A 20,958-nucleotide genomic window follows, 5' to 3' on the forward strand; every position below is an offset into this window, starting at 1 on the left:
TGCCCGCAGCCTTCTTCGGATACCCCTTACTATCCCAGTTCAAAATAAGTCATGGATGTCAGAATGATGTAAATAAAGCTTAGATATTAATTATAACCTGGTAACATTCCTTATTCATATTCCTATAAGGTTTTTCCAAATTGGGAGGTATTTATATGGTACTTGGAAGGACTTATAAAATATTCAGGAATTTCAATGTTGAAATTTAGCAAACAGTTATCAATTAAATCATGATAATTGAGCTACACAACACCATATATAATATATCCTATGGCTTGGCTGTAGTATTATACTTGGTATCTGTTTACATATTGCTGTTGGACCTGTTTGAAAGACAAGAACGGGTCCAAAGAGCATGGTATTATTGGACCACTGGTGTATAAGAATACTGGCAAATTTACCAGCTGCAATTTACCGAGAAAGTTATTTTTAATCCACCAGTAGTCGCACTATCTTTCTTTACACTCAATAGACGGGTTCAATAATAGGTGAAATCAAAATTCACATGCAGTATGTATCTTACTATGTTATTGCAACTTCAAATTGAAAGGGGTATATTTTTAAGAGAAGTTTTTGGAAAAGTTTTTGAATGATTGTTTCCTTCGAATGTTTATACCTCTTTACAAAAGAGTGTGAAAAACTTCCAAAGGAAAGAAGAAAGCAATTGCTCTCAAAATAAACTCTTTACAAAGATGTGTAGATCATGCATTGAAGTTACTTTCAGACACAAACTGGAAGAAAAGCCCTCTCAAAACAACTACTTTTATATAAAAACTTTTTTCTATTCAGTTTGTACTCCAAACGTTCGTTATGGAATTGAATCTGACACCATTTGTATAATTCATTATGAAGTTGAATTAGGTGTACATTCATTCATAAGAAATCTACACAATATAGTATATTTAAGAGTTACAATTCAAAATTTCACTTTTGTGGAACTCTGTTATCCTCAAGGGTGGACTTCAACGTTTCGGAATGAGACATTTGTCTTATTGCCTCATCAGCACCAATCTGGATCTGGAGATGACGTCCTTCCCTCAGAGGCTTGAAGGTTTTGCTATAGTTTTTAGAATTTTACTGGAGTTTTTTCCCAAAACCAGGTTTCTTTTATTTTTTTTTATTATCAATTCAGATAAGAGTGATAATTATTGTTCTGAGTTGTACTTTGCCAATTTTCTAGAAGTAGCGATTATTTTCAAGATATCTTTTCATTAGCGAAAACCGATTATCATAATCTAACATGTTTTTTGAAAACTCTACTTACAGTGAGATTAAAAACTGACCAAACTATCAAAATTCTGTATTGCATTCTCTTTGTAATAAGTCAATCAAATGTGAGTGATCAACCTCTGAGTATATTAATTTATTTTTCATTCATAAAATTATGCAGTACAGTTCACATGAAATAAACTAATAGAAATGTGAAGTTTAACAATCCGCGCGGATTGAAACGCGTGTAGTGTTTTTAGTTGTTCGACGTTTTGACTCTGAAGCCATTTTCAATAAGACATGAATACACTAAAGTCTCAATCTGCCTACTCCTGAGGTTGTGACACGCTTTAAGGGCTTTGTGACTTGACGCCGGGGTCTCACTCTGCTTACTCCTCGGGTCTCGTCAGTGGTGTGCTTGCGTACGTGTACTTGTATGAAAAATGTGTTGATTCAACAGTTTTCAAGATAAGATGCTACATTTTTTTGGTTACTGCATATCAAATTATTTTATAATTTAAATACTAGAGGCTTCTGTGTGTAACTTTGGAATGCTAAAAACTATTTCCACTCATAATAGTGAGACATTTTTTCCCAACCCATTAAAAATATTTCATGTAATTTGAGTAATCACAATACTATTATGAGCCAGGGTGTGAACTACTTATTTTGTTCTAGTAAATTGTGTGTCCCCGGAGTTATATGTCACTCACAATTTATTTACATTACTGAATGATCTACTCTGCAATTGAGATGACAGGATAATGAACTAATCTAAATAAGCAAATAGTTCAAGGCCAGATATGGTGTAGCTCAATTCTATTTATCTTCATCTTAATAAACAAATGAAATTCCAGTAAAGCAGGAAATTGGTTGGGCGGAACTGATATATTAGTCATATAACTGTGGCAGCTGGGAGTTTTAACAGAACTGAAATAATAAAAATCTAAAACATGAATAATATGCTAATAAGTGTATTGGCATTCTTTTGTTATGTGCATAACTCGAATGCTCTTCAATGTAGAGATGAAGAGAACAATCCAGTAGACTGGTAAATATTGAAACAATTTTTTATTCACTCATTATAATAATTGTTTCTTCTCTAACTGGACCCCCTGAGGGACCAGAAAGTTGGAACCTATAGAGTTTAACAGTTCTTTCACTACTAGTTGGATGAACATTAACATTTAAGTACTCAAGAGAATAAATGGCCAAACGAAAAATTATATTACTTAGTAGGCAAAAAAGAATCACTGGGAGAAGTTACGATTTATTAAACACTCTGAAAAATAAGCTTCCAATAGAGCTTCATATTCCTTCCTTTCAGGTATGTACTCTATAAAATTCCAAAATTGAAACAACAAAATCTTTTAATCGAGCAGGGCTCTGCTTACATATATTTGGCTTCGAATCATTATGGATCTTGGCAAATTTCAAATAAATCGATTAATAATACCAATTCTATTATTGGAAATACACTGCAGAACTTATATTCTAGTAAGGTGAGTTTTATACAGTTTTGAAAAATTATTCGAAGCATACAAATAAGGGTACTAATACACTTGGATAAAATTTATTGTTTTAACGTTCCTCGTATACCATTATAATTATTGAATGTGAGTATTATGTTTTGGACTTTATATACCACTCTAACGTTTATGAAGAATACATTGTTTGATAATTTGATCAGAAAAAGTTGAGTCTTTGTTGAAAATATCTTTCGTGATTATTTATAGAATGATGTATTATATATCCTTTACAACGATGAACCACCAAATGAAAACAAAAATTCTAACAAAGGTCATACCAAAGGGGTAGTTATGGCTGATATGACTGGAGGATTTTGGGTGGTGCATTCAGTTCCCAATTTTCCTGAAATGGGATCTAGTTATGCCTACCCTGAGAATGGAGTTGTTTACGGTCAAAGTTTTCTCTGCATATCGATGGATTTGAAAAATTTGAACAAAGTAGGTATGTATCATGTATATACGCTGTCTGATAAAAATAATTAGATTAATTTTAATTTTTCTCAAAAAATATTTATCTTTATGTTGCTCCTCGCAAGAGACACTTAACTTCAAGATAATACTCCTTATTGACCGTACGACCATGTGACAAGAACTCCTGATGCATTACGCCACGGTAGTCGAAGAAACCATTGAAGAAAGCCTTGGCATTTGATCGAAATTGGGGTGTATTTTTTGATCTTGGCTCTCCTGGACTCTTCCATTGGAACGATTGGACTTTGGTTTTGATGTCATAAGCATTTACCCATGATTCGTCACCAGTCATGACCCTTTAAGAAAATCTGGGTCGCCGTTGATGTCATTCAACAATTCCTGAGCAATGCTCATGCCCCACGGTTTTTTTGGTCAAAACTCAGTAATTTTGAAACGAACTTCGCTGCCATTTGCTTCAGGCCCAAAATTTCCGAAAAAATTGTATGGCATGCCATCCGATAAGTTGACATCTTCAGCAGCTTCTTTATTAGTGATTCGACGATTCTCCATAACAATTTTCTGCACTTTCTCAACATTTTCATCAGTTGTTGATGTGATGAAGCATCCAGGGCGAGCGTCGTCATTGATATATTCTCGACCTTCTGTAAAAACCTTGTACTACTTGTGAATATCTCTGGTTCTAGAGTATAATCACCGTATGCCACTGTCAACATTTCAAGTGTTTTTGAGCACCCAATTTAATTTTACACACAAAACTTGATGCAAATTCTCCGACTCATTTTTTTCAATAGCAAAAAATTTCCGAACGTACAAAACACTTCCAACTTTTATGTCTCTCGCCAACAAACTAAACATGCTAAACAGCTGAAACTGTGAACATATATTCGAGACGAGTTTACCAACATAATAAAGTCACTAATCGAAATTACGTAGCCCGCGAACAGTCCACGTACAATCCAATTTTGAGAGCTACAATGGCCATTGTTTCTGCTTTTCGAATAGTATAAGGTATATTATGGTATATTTAGGTGGTCGGGGAATCACATTGGGTTACAGTGTTGAAATATTATTCTCCACCTCACTGAAGGAAATATTGAAACCACGATTTTTTTCCAGGTCGGAGTGCACAATTAATTCATATCCACATAAAAAATGCTTGGGCATTGCAGTTAGATGTGAAACAAATGTTGGTATATGAAAGTTATCAAAGATGATACGATAAAAATGCAACCTTTTGAATTTATTATAAAATTTTCATTTTATTGTAAATGACAACTCCTGAAAAGTAGAAATGAATCCGGTTGGGGTATTTTTGTTTGATCTCAGAGTTTGAAAAAAATCAAAATCTCCGAAACTATGAGTACAGTATTAGTGACTAGTATTATAAAATTGTTTTTTTATTATAACTTCGTGGAAGTTACCGTATCCCAAAAATTCGGCATTCAAGTCGTAATATTTGTATTGTCTGAATATTATTTGGTGATGTTGACGAGTTATTCCTGAGTTTTCACTCCCCAAAGTTAAAAAAAAACTTTATACTCCCATCAAATAAATTTTCAGACGTTTTTGATTTTAGATTGATAACCCATTTTTTTCAGACTTATCCATTTCTTCCAAGTCTCCGAAAAAGACTGCAGCTCAATGGACGTTTTCTCGCCGCTTTTCATGATACCCATTCCAACACTCTTGAGTCTGTACAGATTTCTTGTTGGACATATACCATATTCTTCTGGGAATAATTTCGGTTGTCCATAAATTGCATGTTGTGATCCAAAGCCCCACATTCGCACAAAATCTATGACGAACTGACTCTGTAGATATATTTTGGAAGCCAAAACTGATTTCAAAATACTATAATTCGATTAATTCGACAGTATTTCGAATAAAAATATCATCCCATAGTTTTCTAAAATAAAACTCTTTTCACGTGTATAAATCCATAATAGTAGATATGATGGAAAATAATTATTGTTTTTGAGTATCTCATTGATCTGTTCTTTTGCTTGGAGCCAATGTTTTATTCAAGTTTGTCCCAATATTTGAATTGATAACGAAAAGGTTACAGAAATCGATATTAATGAAAAACATTTAGAATCTATGAATTTTCTGAGGTATATTCAATTGTTAAATAAAACAATAACAATAAAACATTATTTTATTCAGAATGACGTTGGTAGTGTCTACTTTGTAACCGTTGTTGAGTGTAATTTATTTAATTAAACTCTGTTCTCTTTGTAAATTTCTTCCTGAAAGTGGAGTATTCAATAGTTTGCGAAGCATATATTTAATATTGCCGCTTTATGCTGATATGGATGTGTCGATTATGTATTATGTCTGTATAAAATGGTTTGGAGAAAATTACAAAATTATGTTTATCATGGATTTTAGTGATAGTCAAGTCTAAGAAACACGTCATAAATTTAGATTATTAGGTATTGAAAGGTACAACTGGAACCTCTGGCATAGAATGAATCCAATACATTATGTAATATAACCAATTAAGCGCCGAATATTTTCCATATTGAACAATAAAGGCAATAACTCATTTTATTGCAATTTAATAGTGTCGGAGATATTTATGTAACATATGAATATTATGATTTGAATGACGAATTATTTTGAAACGGTACATTCAGAAAATTTGTAATGAACAAAAAACTGATTACTTATTTTATCATATTGAGGTTTATTTTAACCTTTCAAAGTCCGATTCCCACAGTCATATGAAAACCACGTAACATACCTGGTGAAGATGTGCATTAGAATTAGACAAGGTTGTCCTGTCATCAGCGAAATATATAGTGGACTTTTGATATTTATTAATTTTGATTAATTTATTAAATAATGAATATGTCGTGCATTTTTTTCTTTCTTGAAGTTCAAGCAGGTGGGTTCTAAGTGAATCCAAAAATCAGGACAACTTCAGATATAGACTGTTTGTTCTTTGTCATGAGGAAAATGGAAGACTCCAGAGGGTATCCCAAATATGCCTTTACATTTTTATTTTTTGTCGACATTTGTTTAAATTTGAGAAAATTCTCGGAGCAATTATAATTCTTAAGTACCTGTTTTTCAACGATTGCTTTCAAGTAGTGGATTCTTCCATTTCATCGGTACTTATCATCAATTCTTAAAACACTTATACTAATGTGAAGACACTAGAACCATAACTCTCTTCTCCACATGCTTTTCACTAACCAAGTTGCCGTCAACAGGATCAGGAAACTAACTATATCGTTTTTCTTGTGATAAGGTATTCAACTTCAATACAACCAGCCAGAAATTTACGGTGAAAATGTGCCGTCCAACTTGAAATCACTTGTACCTAACTTAGCTAAGGCTGCAGCTAATGTCACCGTAGACAGTGCTCCTTGGTACCACATAACCAATCTCTATTCCAAAAGTGGTGTCCAGTTCACTTCGTTCGCAAAATCAAAACAATTCTGCAAAGACTTGTACGAGGATTTAGTTGCACCTTACTTAGAAAGCGATTTAGTTGTGGAAACGTGGCCGAATGGACCAGGAAGGTTACCATCTGATTGTAAAAAATTGTTTAAGTAAGTGAAAAAAATATTTGGAAATATTTTTTTGAAAAGTGAATGGGCCTCCAAAGGGTAAAAATGTTGGTAGACTGATTACCATTATAATTTTTTCTACTGGAGGTTTGGTCACCTGTAACTTCCCTTTAAATACACTCAATTTTTCTTTATTGTGAATTTTTTCGGATTTTTCATTTCCTAGAGATTTAAGGTCCAGGTTTCCTCGAGGTTTTTACTTGCAGTGCATGAAAGTAAGAATATTACTAAGGTCTAGTAGAGAAACCTAATGATTGGTCTGGAAAATATTGTTACGTTTTTCCCCGTGGGTTCACCAATAATTGACCACACTGTACAATAATCAAACTTAACTTTATTTCACTGTTAACACAACAACCACTTCAACTAAAACTCCAGCTATTATTCAAATGTCTATCACCTTATTAGATCGCTCTGTACCGAACTGTCCACTGAACTTGACTTCATTATACTATCTCGATATGCTCGTAGGTAGCGTTTATATATGGTGAACGAATTATCTCGCCGTTCATATATAATTCGGCAGAATTTCATCGAAACGGTGCGAACATCGAACAGCTGCGAAACGTCGGTGGGGCTGGGCGCGGTTTTGGCAACGTCACAATTGATTTATGACTATCAGCGGCGGCCGGCATTATTTTCTTTAAGGCATTTTTGTCTTTTGATTCATCAGTATCCTTTCAGATGGGCTGAGGTTATACAATTTTCTGCTAATCGTCACCAAGATAATCTTTCCTTGATCTGTGGATTTCATCTTGATGGTATATTGTTGGCTGTGCAAGACATTTAAGAAGTCTGAAGACGGTATGTAGGAGATATATATTTTCGTATAGAAATGAAATCTCAAAACATGTTATCTCTCCCAATGTACATACACAGTACTACAACCTCCTACAACTACTTTCCAAAACTAGTACTACGATGGACATTGAATTATATGCGAGAGACATTTATGCAAGAAAACGGTCTTTGGGTGATTCACTCGATTGATTTCAGAGTGGTCCTGCTGCTGAATGAACCAGAAACATCTATGTAAGGTATCTTACACAGAAGTCTGTTGGATATAATTCAATGTCCATCGTGGTATTAGCCAAGGAAGTGTAGTCCATGCTGGTGAGGACGCCTTCCGCAACAAAAAACAGTGAACTTTCCAGAACAGAAAAACATCAAATTAATCTATGGAACTGTTTTGAAATTCAAAAATGTTCAGGTTTTGATGACTTGAATGGGAGAGGTGGATTTAGCCTAAGTGTGTAGTAACAGGTTACACCCAACTATAGAACAGGGATATAAGTCAAATTACAATACAAAATAATTACAATAAGTTATAAGATAAAACAATACATATAGAATTAGCTGAAGTAAAAACACCTAATCTCAGAGATGAAACAGTAAAAAATGTCGAGCTGACAACACACTTGTTATGCAGGTGATGGAGGTGAACGTTTCAGAATATTTGTATATGGTGTTGGATTAACCATTGTAGAGGTTGGTCTAGGTACATTGAAATTCAGTTTTTGCAGAATATGTGGGTCAATAATTGAATTATTAATCAGTTTAAAAAGAAAAATCGTGGAGTGACAATCAGGACGGCAACTCAAGCTATTTATAACATGTCTAGCTAACAATGCATCATGTAGAAATCCAATTGGTGGATAGATAATGTCTGATCTATAGAGAAGTTTTAGGAAACGACGTTGTACTGATTCAATTTTCTCTGTATATACAACTGATGAGATGGATTCCAGATTATGGATGCATTTTCTAATTTTGATCTGACGAAAGCATAGTATAAGATTTTCGATGTAGATGGATTCGCGAAATCTCTGGAGATTCGTGCAATAAATCCATATGTTCTGTTTGCAGCAGACAGAATGGCTCCAATGTGTGGTACGAAGGAAAGTTTTGTGTCGAAGCTAACACCTAGATTGGTGAATATCAGAGGCCGTTGAAGTGGAATGTCGTTTATTGAATATTGATATGAAAATGGACGATTTTTTAGTGTGTACGTCATTACATTACATTTACTCGCGTTTAAATGAAGATTATTGCGAAAACACCAATGTTCAACACGTTTCAGATTGAGGGAGAGTTGAAGACAGTCCTCGATGCCATTGATCTCACAATATAATTTCAGGTCATCATCATCATCATCCTGGAATTTTTTTTTGTTTGGTAATATATTTATTATGAATATCCTTATGTTAAAACCATTCTGGAATCATTGAAAAATGACTTTAATTTTTTTTTCTTCTATCATATCATCATTTTTGTTATATATGTCATTCATTTCTATATTTTTAAAATAATGTATGTATATTAGGTTGTCCTAAAGAAATAAAATAATTATTATAAAACTTTTTTTATAAATTGGTCGAACTTTAGATAATTTCCATAGATCTGGGATGGTACCTACTAGTTTTGATGCAAATATTTATTAATATTGTCAAAGGACGAGCCAAAACACTAGAAGTGTCCATATCTCTTTTGTCTTGTCAAATATTTAAATGTCTGCTGTCAATCATTAAAATGGGCATTTCTTTTGATTTCAGAACGGGTATCTAGTAACTTGACTGAAAATAATCAGCATAATTGGGTAATCATTGATTTTATTCAAAGATACTATCACTTACTCCATTTCAGGGTGAATAATGTTGAATCCATAAATATCCCAGTGGCAGAAGTTTCTTTCAAAGCAACACATGATCATTCGAAATGGTCAGTTACATCTACCTCATCCAAAAAATATTGGACTTGCATTGGAGACATAAACAGAGCAGTGAGTTTACGAGAATCTAGTTTTCTAGTATTGTACAGGTTGTTTGAAGCAGGCAGTATAATTCAGTAAAACAGATTATGGATAGTATCATCAATCATACATTCAATTCACTTACCTCATCTCATTCCAACACTAATGATCTGATTTTTTGCATAATTTATAGACGAGTATTGAATTACATAGATTCTTTTTTTTTGTAGGCTCACCAAGAAGTGAGAGGAGGTGGTACTGTATGCTTGAATAATGAAGTGCTCACCAAAAACTATCAAACAATTGTTGAAACTATTGAAAAATGTTAGCAGTGTCATAATGGAATTAGGTTTTGCAAAGTAATGCTGATTAAAACATTTTACCTATTGTTTCCACTGAAGAGTTTCATTTTGTCTAACAGAAGAAAAGTGAGCAAGGTGAATCAAAATATCAAATTAAACAAATTTAAGAAGTGCTAGACTCCTTGTAATAATTATCAGTTACATGTTTACTTATAATTACATAATTTTAAAAGTATTCATTTAAATGTTTCACCATCTCAAGCCACATCATGAATACATACATACAATAAAAGTATAACTGATCATTGCCTGTGTTGTAAATCATTCCCGAAAGAAAATAACGCCGGCCGCCGCTGGTAACCATAAACCAAACGTGACGTAGATAAGAGCGCGTGAATGTATGATGATTCCCCACCACTCTAGAAGCAGCGAGAATAATGCATGCTACCGACTTCGACAGAACTTCTGCGAAATTTCTATGGCATTCGATTACGATATTTAAAGGCTATCCACGAGGATATCGAGACAGTCAAGTGCTGGACGTTACAGTGCGGTATGTGAAGTGATTTAGTAAGGCGATTGACATTCAAATAATAGTTGAAGTTTAGTTGTATTTAAAGTTAAATTTGATTATTCAGTGTAGTCAATTATTGGTCAATCCACGAGGAAAAACATAACACCTGTTTATCGTTTGTCTGTGCATTTGAGTGGCAAATCTCAAAAGCAGGTTTTGGTGCGGTTTTCGCTAATGTGTTGTGATGAGCTTCACTTTACTTTTTTTGTTTGATTTATTTAAATCCGTTCAAGAACAAAAAAGTTACGTCAACTCACAGAATCACATCAAATATTTATTGAAAAAAATATGGAAAAATTTGTGCGGACTCTGTCAGAAAATGTGCAGGTTGAGAGAATCATCAAGTATCCTTCAATGTTATACCTTAATTCCCTGGTCTTTCTAAAAAGATAACATGACTATTGATTCTGAGTTCAACTTCTGTACATTTTTCGAAGCTGAAAATTATTTAAAATCTTCATCTTGAACAAAACTGGCAAATGAGGACCAAAAATAAAAAATAAAAAAATTACCAATTTCCACATCAGAAAACAGATTCAACAAAAGAAAAGAACTCAATTTTATTTTGTCATTCAGTTGTGGAATTGGCCGCGGTGGTAGTGCGCCCGACTCACGATCGGAAGGCCGTGGGTTCGATCCCCGCCTTGACTGGATATTTTTCTCGAGAGAATTTATCTGGTAGAAGCTGGGATGATTCTGCAACCGTGTTAGGAATCACACGTTAAAAGGTAAGACCTCGTTAGTCCTTAGCTCGCACAAGTTTCTCAACTTCTGCGAGTTGTCGTTCGTATGGGGGCGACAGCAGATTAACGGAAAAACTGATTTTTTTTTAAACAGTTAAATTTTGCAAATTTTTAAATCTTTCAATTCCAAAAGATTTGAGTTTCAAACCTACCTCTTCCAATTGTAATACGTCATAGTCGTGGTTAAATTCATGTCCCTCTGCTAAAAGATGATTTGCAAATGTGGAATCGGTGATTTTATTCTTTGGGAAAAGGTTTTCCTCGTTTGACCCATATAAAGTTTTGGGCAAGAACCACAAGTCAGTTAGTTATATACTCTTGATCTATCCAACACTGAAGTGGAAAACAAAAAACCTTTTTTTAATTTATCCCCTTTCAATCCATATATTTTTGTTTTTCGAAGTGCTACTGAAGTCGGTTTAATTTCTTTCTGAATATTTATTCAAATGTAGAAACATTTTCGGCAAATTGAGTAATTTGCTTTTTATTTTCAATTAATTTTAAAATGTCTAGGGGAGTGAAAACCTACAAATGCCAAAAATAACAGCAGAATTTGTTCACCCTATTTTATTATTTAGTTCATGGATAAAGTGGCTTTCTGAATCCAACAAAAGCAAAGGTGAATTAAAACTAACATATCATATAATAGTTTATTATCACACATATACAAATATATAAGATAAAATATCCGAGAAATCTCGTAAATTGTGTGGAAACCACTAATAAAAAAATATGGAATAGGATCAAACTGGAAATCCTAAATACAAAATAAATATTCCAGAGGAATGTGGCACAAAAATTACAACCTAAGAAACTTCCAAAAGTGCCAGAAGAGTAAAACTTTGAACTGTTCTCAAAAAAGTACTGAAGTTAGTCAAAGGCCACCAATTTAACCAGATACATGGCTCTATAAATAACAACTGAATAACATCCAAAACATTTGTCTTTAATAGTCATTGCCTTGCATCTAGTTTAACAACACATCTAAAAATCTCATAATACTCTTGGACGGTTTGGGAATTGGTCCTAGGAGACTGTCCATTGAAGAACGGCAGTGTCTTTACCCCCAATTGATACTACCCTTGTATCATCATGTAAGAAATTGACAGCCGTGACATGACTGCTATGTCCACCGTAGCTATGGCACAAGGACTGAAAAATAAAAGTAGAAATTAAGTAGTATCTGAAACAATAAGATTCGCAGATAAATATTTTATTAGATACTTCTTCAAAGTATAACTGAATTGATCATATCGACTTGCTTATATTTTTTATCTTCAAAATACCCGAGGACCTGTTTTGTGAAATATCGAACATCTATCAATTGAAAACACCTTAAATAATTTGTCTGTTTGCAAATTACTTGAACACTGAAGACAGAACATCGTTTTGATGTCATAATACATAACTCCAACATAAAACAGTAATATACCTTGGTCTGCGAAACTGGGTAATTATATAGCTTGACCCGTCCAAAATCATCTCCAGTGACCATCAATTCCGAACTGTGGCTACGGTCACAATAGTTTACGTCTGTTCCATCTGCTGTCTCTGGCCAAATTCCAACAGTTGTGAAGGTGATAGTGCAATTGTTAGTGGCCCACTCAACATCTCGTACTATACTACTCTGCGGAATCTGACGACACGTTCCTGCATTCCCTGGAATTAATGAAATAGTTATGAATGGGGTGGGTAGAAACTTCTATTTTCCTTAATAATAAAATTTTCTGTGGCTACTATCGATGATGGATGAGGTTTACCATTTATGAGTAGTGTTCCACATAGAAATTATAGTGTTACAAATTTGAATGAGATGAAAAAGTAGAAAGCCAAAACCTCTCTTTCTCAGAAAATTAATCTTTCCTAAACATATATTGCTTTCAAATTTGACAAGATTCTTATGGCTGGGATTGATCAAATAAGTGAATGAATGTCATTAAGCTGTTGTCATTAATGGCATCAGTAGATTTAATTCATTCGTGACATATAGTCTCAATTTAATGAATGAAGTGCTTCGAGTTGTAATGTTATCCAGATTGACGCTGAAGAGGCAATAAGGCCAAGTGTCTTATTCCGAAACATCAGATGTCCGCCACTGAGGATGACAATATTCCATAAGTGAAATTTTACATCATTCATAAACTATATTGTGTAGCAATCCTGTGAATTGTATCTAGGAAAATTTCATAACAAGTGAAATCTTCCACATCCCACCAGTGTCAAAACTCTAATTCAATTTCTATATATTGAACTGACATTTTATACATTTCATGTATAATTGTCGATATTTTTTCTCAGCTTTAAAAAGAAGTTCCGAGATAGTTTCCGAAATGTCATCCTGTGGAAGTATATTTTCATTTCAAATTCATATTTATTGTTTTGACAACTGTATACAAACCACATGAAAATGTATACAGAGACGAGAAACAGCCTTTTGTGATTTACTAGCTTGAATTTTTATATAATAGGCATCTGTCTAGTTGTTAGAATATTTTGCAGTTGCATCAATGAAATAAGCACTTAAACATATGTATAAAATACTGGATTAATGAATAGCTTGACTCGACAGATCAGACAAAGCTTGGAGAGAAGAACTGTGAGAAAAGCTCTCAACTGATTCAGGTAATTACATTTTGAAGATCGGTTTTTCTAATTTTATTTACAAAAACGTAATTGATTCATATCAATTGTATTGTTTTTAAACAATTTATATTCTATTTTTGTAAAAAATAACAATAATAACATATTCCTATCAACCAAGTTAGAATAATTGAAACTATATAATTTTTTATCAATTTCAAATAGAATTTTTGTCACAATTTTTTGATATGTACCCGTTGACTTGTTTGTCCCCAAATTATGCATGTTGCTATATGATTAATGACTGATAATCCTACACTTGACTGTGACAAAATGTGTTTTCAATTTGAGGTGGAGAGATTCCACTTCACTTCTTCAACACTATGATTAACAAACTTATCGATATAAGTAGAGAATAACTAAAATAAATAAGAATTAGTAATTTTAGACTCTTATCATCTTGAGAAGACTGATCAATTCATTCAGCATACTTTCAATCCTAAGAATTAAGACTAGTGACATGTCACATGCAGTGTTACTAGTTGGAATGTAATCAACCCACCAAGCGTTATTTGTAGTTGTAGGGCTTTCAACTGGATTAGTTGAAGAAGAAAATATCTGTTTGTGGCCATATTGACAATGCCATATTGGCTCAAAAGTTGAAATTCGGGACATTCAAGGTCACAACTTAAACAAGGACATGAATCTTTGTATAAATACTTTTAAGGGCAAATGAACATTGAACTTCTTTCTCTTAAGGCTAAAATGAAGACAAAGGTAATGACAAAGATGTATAAATAGGCCCTAGACAAGTAAAATACTTACAAAATAACAACTCATAATCGCCAGAGTTACTCCTCAAAGTTTGACTGTCGCTAGCCCAATCCAAATGAGTAATGAAACTTGAATGACCCTGTAAAAAAGTACATTTTATAATGATAATCAAATAAACAGGTCAGCATATTCTACGTCGCAATTAGCAGTAAATAATAATAAATAAGAGTTTGGCACAGACTTGTTAGGAAAGTGATCGAGTGGTTCTAACTTAGGTTTGAGATTTCACTACTCACTGTACATCTGCCAACTCTGCCGTATTTAGTACCATCTTCTGACACTTGATAAATGTAGATTTGATTATCACGCGATCCCAGCGCTACTAATGACCCATCCGGGGAAAAACTGATGACTTGAATAGGCTCGTTGCCATCAGTGTGTTGAGCTAGAAGCTCACGGGTTTGAGCATCGAAGATCATCCATTTACCAGTTAGACAACCGACCAGAACACATCCACCATCTGGGGAATATGCAACGCTTTGAGCTGGTTCCTGAAAAATTACAAATCAATATCAGTTTCAAAAATTGACAAGTGACATTCGATATAGCGAATCAAATGAATACATTTTTTGTCAGACAGGATATTTATAGTCCTTCATTACAGTTCATCCCCTACTTTAAGTTTAGAATTTTGTCGCCTGGAAAATTCTAGATCTTGCCATGGATATTCTCTATGTGGAGTGTTTGAGAATTTTATGTTTGTATTCATCATTATCCCGAAAAACCTTACATGTTTATACATATATCCAGGGATTATAAAACTAGTTAACCAAGAATTGTTGCCACAAAAATTCAAATACATGGCTGTCAAAAATCTTTCTCTTAGATGAAGCCACGTTGAAATTATCAAGTCGCAGGCACTTTGCTGTTTGGGTCCGATCTTTCCTGCACTGATGAGAGGTAATACCTGATGATTTCAACACGGTCCTGCTGCTGGATGAACGAGAAACATCTGTGAGGTATCTTGCACAAATGTATGTCGGATATAATTCAATATCCAGCGTGGTATTAGCCGGGGAAGTAGGTGTTTTCTGGCAGGCATTTACCAGAACCTACGGTAGGTGGTTGGGAGAGATATTTTAAGATTTTATTTTGAAATATTCATTATCTTACCAATATTTATTTTGAAATATTCATTATCTTACCAATATTTATTAAATCTCTCTAAATTCAACGAGCATTTGAAATAAAGAAGTTATCAATCAAAAGGTTCTACATAAATATAAAGTCTGCAAAAATGATATAGAAGATAATAATCGGTCAAAAACAAAACTCACCCCGATATCTTTACTCCACAAAATGCTATGCGACATCGAATCCCACAGTTGAAGTACCTTGTCAAAACCAGCAGTTGCAAACTGAGGTACATTCGGATGAGATGCCAATCCCCAAAGTTCGTCTGTGTGCCCTAGAATGATGGGTTGGAATCCCAGTTCGAAGGTACCGTTCAAGATACAGTTACGAGTGGTACCTACCAGAAGCTGAGAACCACTACCTTCAGAGACAACTCGAATGCCTCCGTAGTGACCTTCAATCTAAAAATGAAAAGATGAGAAAATTGAGAGAACTTGATTGTTTGGAGTTTATTTTTTTGGTGAAATGAAATTTCAGTGAAATTAAAAAGTTGAAATTCAATGTTGGAATATAAATATGGTTTGGTAACGAATAAATATCAATAGCGTTCAGTATTTTCAAACGCTAGATTCTATGTTCACGCAGTTTTTAAACATCTTGTATCGGTACTTTCCAATTATAAAGATAAAGAATAAGGTCAACTCTCCGATTTTGATTAACGTTTCAGAAAACCTCCAAAACATTTTGAAAATAATTATAAAGGTAATTTTTTTTGCAGAAATGATTTGAACATACATTGCAACAAACACATACAAATATTATTCATGAAGAAATGTTGCAGTATTTTGTAAATATAACGTCTCAAAGATGTAGAGGGATAAACGCATTATGAAAAAGTCTACAGACAGCATACCATCATAGAAAGGTGCCATTTCAATAATCTACTTTTCGACAATTTGAATTGAAATGTGTCTGTGTGTATCTCAGTATTTGAATAAACGTTTGAAAAAAATAAGCCTACAGTTAGTCCAATGTAATAATCAAATTCATACATGTAAAAAGCCCATTTAATAAGAAAATACTATTTTACAAAACTGATAAATGTATAAAAATGAAACCAGAGAAAATAGGCATTAATTAATGAAATATTAACATACTAAATTGAAATGGGTATATTTTTAGGAGAGATTAATTTTTGGGAGAGAAAGATTTTGGCTTTCTATTTCTCCATCTTCATACAAAAAAATGGGAATCTTTCAAAAAAAGGAAGGAAGCAATTAATTTCACAATAAACTTTTTACAAAGATGTGTACCTAGATCACGCAAAGAAGTAAATTTCAGACACAAATTAAAAGAAAAAGCCCTCTCGAAACAACTATTTCATATAAACATTAGTTTCTACTTCCACGATAAAATGGAAATTAAGTGTAATTTAAGCTTCATCAACAATAACGAAGTCATACTTTTTCTCATATCAATATTAAATGTTTGCATCATTGGAGTTTCACTATTGCATTATATCTATCTATTCTCACGCCATCATTTGCAATTTCTGAAGGTCGTTATATTATAAAATGGTAAAAAAATTAAAATGTGTCATTCGTTTATATTTTATGGAAGCATAATCTATTATTTTGAAAAAGTTCATTCACATTAATATTCACATGATCATTTGTCTATTTATCAAAATTCATTCTTTTGAATGTAGTCAAGTACGATTAATGCCTCATTATTCTCAATATATTTTCTTGTTTGGTTGGTTGCCTTTGTAATAGCTTGATTTTCTTTCAAAACATTAACTTCGACTTCAAGTCATTGGAATTTTTTTGCATGTACAGGTATGAAAACTATGAAATTTTTTTCACATTTCATTCAAAACATTTGATTCTCTTTGCTGATGAGCTATTATTTTGTAGTTGTAGTTGTATGGAACATAAAAAAGCTCCATTCATTTGAGAAGAAAGATAATAAACTTATTCCATTCAAAGCAGCTGTTGTCATGTTTTTTATTCTTGGGAAGTGACATCCTATAGAATGAAACAAATGTTTAATTTGTTTTATTGACCTTTGTTTTTATTAACACTTGATCTTTATACCTAGCATAATAGTTATATTCATTTTATTTCAATTTGATATTTTTTTTTAGATACAATAAACACTATTGTTGTGAAATATTTCTCTTATATTCATATCATTACTTCATTCCTACAGTAGGTCAGATGAATAATATGTCCCTTTACCAGAGAGAATTTTCAAATTTCACGGGTATGGAGGGGCGGAAAGTCAATTTTTTTTCGTTATGTTGATATACCCGTCCCTGAAGTGCGATAAATTCTTCAGCTGTATCCATTTTGTGCCAGCCGCTAAAGTTAGATGTGTTTCAGTAGTTCATCGACGCCTTTTAGAATATATTTTATCATTAATACCCGTGACAAGAATGAATATTTGCTGTTTATTTGTAATTGTTCCAAATTAGGAAATATATTCGTGCTGAAGTCTAAGACTCTTCGTCCGTAGTCTGAGTTGTTGAACCCTACCCATTGTATGATTTAAAGATGATATACATCAATGACTTACCTGACTAAAAACTCCGGTTGAACTAAGATTAGAGCCAAACTGCACAATTCTTCCATCTTTACCTCCTCCCGTCACCACACTTCCATCTTTCAGCACACAAATGGAAAATATGGATCCTTCGTGTACGTTCTTCACAAATTTGCAAATGGTGTTTGTACCCCTACCCCAAACAGCTAGATTTCCATTCGAATCTCCAGTGATAGTCTCTCCTGTCTGTAAAAAGTCGATGCACGTGACATATTTAGGCTTCTCGCGAGTTTCAAAAATTCCCATTCGCTTGTACAATGTACCATTGGGGTCTAATGACCAGAATCCTATATGAGATTTGCCACAGGTGACAATAGTGTTGCGATCCAATGGATGGAATTCTGCTGAAACGATGGTGTCAACGGAGCACTGAAAAATTAAGAGAAAAAAGTTATGAAAACTATTATGACATTAATTTACATTAAACAGTAGGTTGCTATAGATGGCCACAATGAAAATTGAATGTATTTCATAGACAGTGTTTTTTTTATATAATACCTTTGTGCAATTATAATATTTATTTTATTTAATATTTATTTAATATCGTTTAATGTCTTAAGAACTAACATCTTGTTGACAAACACTTTGTAACTCTAATGCGTGTTACCATACGATAGATGCAATATATGAAATAGGGAATAAGCTTTTTTCCATTGGCAGGTACTTATTAAACACTAAGTTACAATGTAAATAATACTAAGTTCAGATCATAGATGAGGGAGAGAGTATCTTATAAATATGTATAAATTAAGTTTTTATGTATAAATAAAATTGTCTTAAAAAATTAAAATTGTAAGATAAAATTAAATTAAAATTAAAATAAGATTAAAATTAGAGTTACACTTGTATAGATAAAATTAATATTGTATAAATAAAATTAATGTTGTATAAATAAAGTTGTCAATAGAATTAAAATTTGTATAAATAAAATTATTTCGTCATGAGTTTAGTTAATCATCGTAATATTCTGTCAAGTTATAATAAACCTTGTCGATGAGATGATTTTTTAGGTTTTTCCTGAATATTTCATAACTTTCAGATACTCTTATGGACAAAGGTACCTTGTTGAATATTTTTAAACCATTGTAAATAACGGAATTTTTTATTAAAGTCGAGTTTGGTTTTGTAGTTCTAAGCTGATCAACCTGTCGTGTATCATATGCTATGTTACCTTCAGTATATTTGAACTTGTTTTTGTATATTAGGCTTGCTGTTTCTAGAATGAATATCGACGTCAGGGTTAATATTTTAGTCTTTTTGAATAACGGCCTACAAGATTCTGTCCATTGGGCTTTGCAAATGTATCTAACTGCCCTTTTTTGTATTACAAAGATAGAATCGAATAACTGGGATGTGCATGCTCCCCAGAACGCTATTCCGTATCTCAAATGTGCATCTACCAATGCATAGTATGCACATTTGGCCGCCTGGAATCCCAATTCATTTGAAACCACTCTGAGAGCATAACATCCTGAGGCAATTTTTTTTTTAAGGTTTGTTATGTGGTCCTCAAATTTTAGTCTACCATCTATTTGAAGCCCCAAGAATTTCGTAGATGGGTTATCTTCAATCATGGTTTCCCCTAGAAATAGTTCTGCTAGGGTACACTTGAAAGTGACTACTTTGGTTTTTTTTGTGTTGAATGCTAAAAGATTATCATCACACCACTGTTTTACTGTCTTGAGATCACCCTCCACATTGCTCTGCAGGGTGTTTATATTCTTTTCATGCCACAGAATTGTGGTGTCGTCGGCAAACATTGTGAACCTTCCCTTGATATTTATGTATGCCAGATCATTTATGTAGAGGAGGAAAAGGATAGGGCCCAAGATTGATCCTTGGGGTACTCCACACTTGATATCTAGTATAGAAGAGTGTGTCGATGTCCTGACAAATTGACTTCTTCCTGCTAGATAAGAGCACATCCAATTATATTCCATGCCTTTAAATCCATAATGATGAAGCTTCTGTAGCAGTATTCCATGATTGACGCAGTCAAAAGCTTTCGACAAATCACAGAATACCGCAACCAGAGCTTCCCCATCATTTATGTTTTTATAGGCCATTTCTAAAAAATTAAAAATCGCATCATTTGTGCCCTTTTTTTGTTGAAAACCAAATTGATGATCACTAATTATTTTGTTGGCCTCTAAAAATTCTATTATTCTATACTTGACTAATTTTTCAATTATTTTGGCCAGGGTAGGAATTAAACAAATTGGTCTCAAATTACTTGGGTCTCTTTGATCTCCTCCTTTGGATAGCGGTATGACTACCGCCGTTTTGAGAAAATGAGGGAAATTTCCTGTTGAAAATGAGTGATTTATAAGAGTGGCTAAGACCTCCAAAGCGTTGCCAGGTAAATTTTCAAAAATTTCTATCGATTGACAGTCTATCCCTGACGTTTTTTTATTTTTGAAACTTCTAATTGTTAGTTTGATCTCCTCAGCATTTGTTACATAGTTACATAATAATAATAATAATAATAGCTTGATTGTCCAACAGTTACTCATTAACAGGACAATATAAAATTTTATTCACAATACCATAAACGAAAAATAAAATGAACAAAAAAAAAATAATTCTAATTACCTACTTCAAGTACACCTTAGCAATTCTAATAATGTTATGAAGGTTAGTGAAGAATAAATCACCATGGGCACAAATGATATTGAAATTTGTGCATATAACATATATTGGGGAATTGAGCATAATGTTAGTTCTTGCTCTGAGAGATCTAAAAATGGATTGAG

General features: G+C 33.1%; 2 protein-coding genes across 2 annotated transcripts in view; one reads left to right on the forward strand and one right to left on the reverse strand.

Moving 5' to 3' along the window:
- The first annotated feature begins 79 nt into the window (after positions 1 to 79).
- DNaseII (Deoxyribonuclease II) lies at positions 80 to 12,772 on the forward strand. The gene is made up of 6 exons (XM_023173858.2): positions 80 to 2,260; positions 2,537 to 2,711; positions 2,946 to 3,180; positions 6,424 to 6,727; positions 9,389 to 9,524; positions 9,725 to 12,772. Exons 1-6 carry the CDS (start codon positions 2,163 to 2,165, stop codon positions 9,821 to 9,823), a joined length of 1,047 nt encoding a protein of 348 aa, XP_023029626.2. The 5' UTR covers positions 80 to 2,162; the 3' UTR covers positions 9,824 to 12,772.
- Positions 11,750 to 20,958, reverse strand: part of LOC111517659 (echinoderm microtubule-associated protein-like 2) — a 45,139-nt gene continuing 35,930 nt past the window's right edge. Inside the window, exons 9-14 of the mRNA XM_023173869.2 lie at positions 18,179 to 18,574; positions 15,805 to 16,062; positions 14,764 to 15,018; positions 14,519 to 14,606; positions 12,546 to 12,772; positions 11,750 to 12,265 (exon numbers count right to left, since the gene is read on the reverse strand). Of these exons, the coding sequence (XP_023029637.2) occupies positions 12,140 to 12,265; positions 12,546 to 12,772; positions 14,519 to 14,606; positions 14,764 to 15,018; positions 15,805 to 16,062; positions 18,179 to 18,574 (1,350 nt within the window). The 3' untranslated portion in view covers positions 11,750 to 12,139. The remainder of the gene's footprint in view (positions 12,266 to 12,545; positions 12,773 to 14,518; positions 14,607 to 14,763; positions 15,019 to 15,804; positions 16,063 to 18,178; positions 18,575 to 20,958) is intronic.

Source organism: Leptinotarsa decemlineata, unplaced genomic scaffold, assembly GCF_025532065.1.
Source record: "Leptinotarsa decemlineata unplaced genomic scaffold, Ldec_3_MD MMD2_tig00026336_RagTag_RagTag, whole genome shotgun sequence".
In the NCBI taxonomy this organism is placed as follows: Eukaryota; Metazoa; Arthropoda; class Insecta; order Coleoptera; family Chrysomelidae; genus Leptinotarsa; species Leptinotarsa decemlineata.

What these genes read in the sequence shown, in the direction of transcription:
- DNaseII (XM_023173858.2), top strand. Translation starts at nt 2,163, where the DNA reads ATGAATAATATGCTAATAAGTGTATTGGCATTCTTTTGTTATGTGCAT. An exon ending in GAGAACAATCCAGTAGACTG is followed by an intron (nt 2,261 to 2,536) that starts GTAAATATTGAA and finishes CCTTCCTTTCAG; the next exon opens with GTATGTACTCTATAAAATTC. An exon ending in AGAACTTATATTCTAGTAAG is followed by an intron (nt 2,712 to 2,945) that starts GTGAGTTTTATA and finishes GATTATTTATAG; the next exon opens with AATGATGTATTATATATCCT.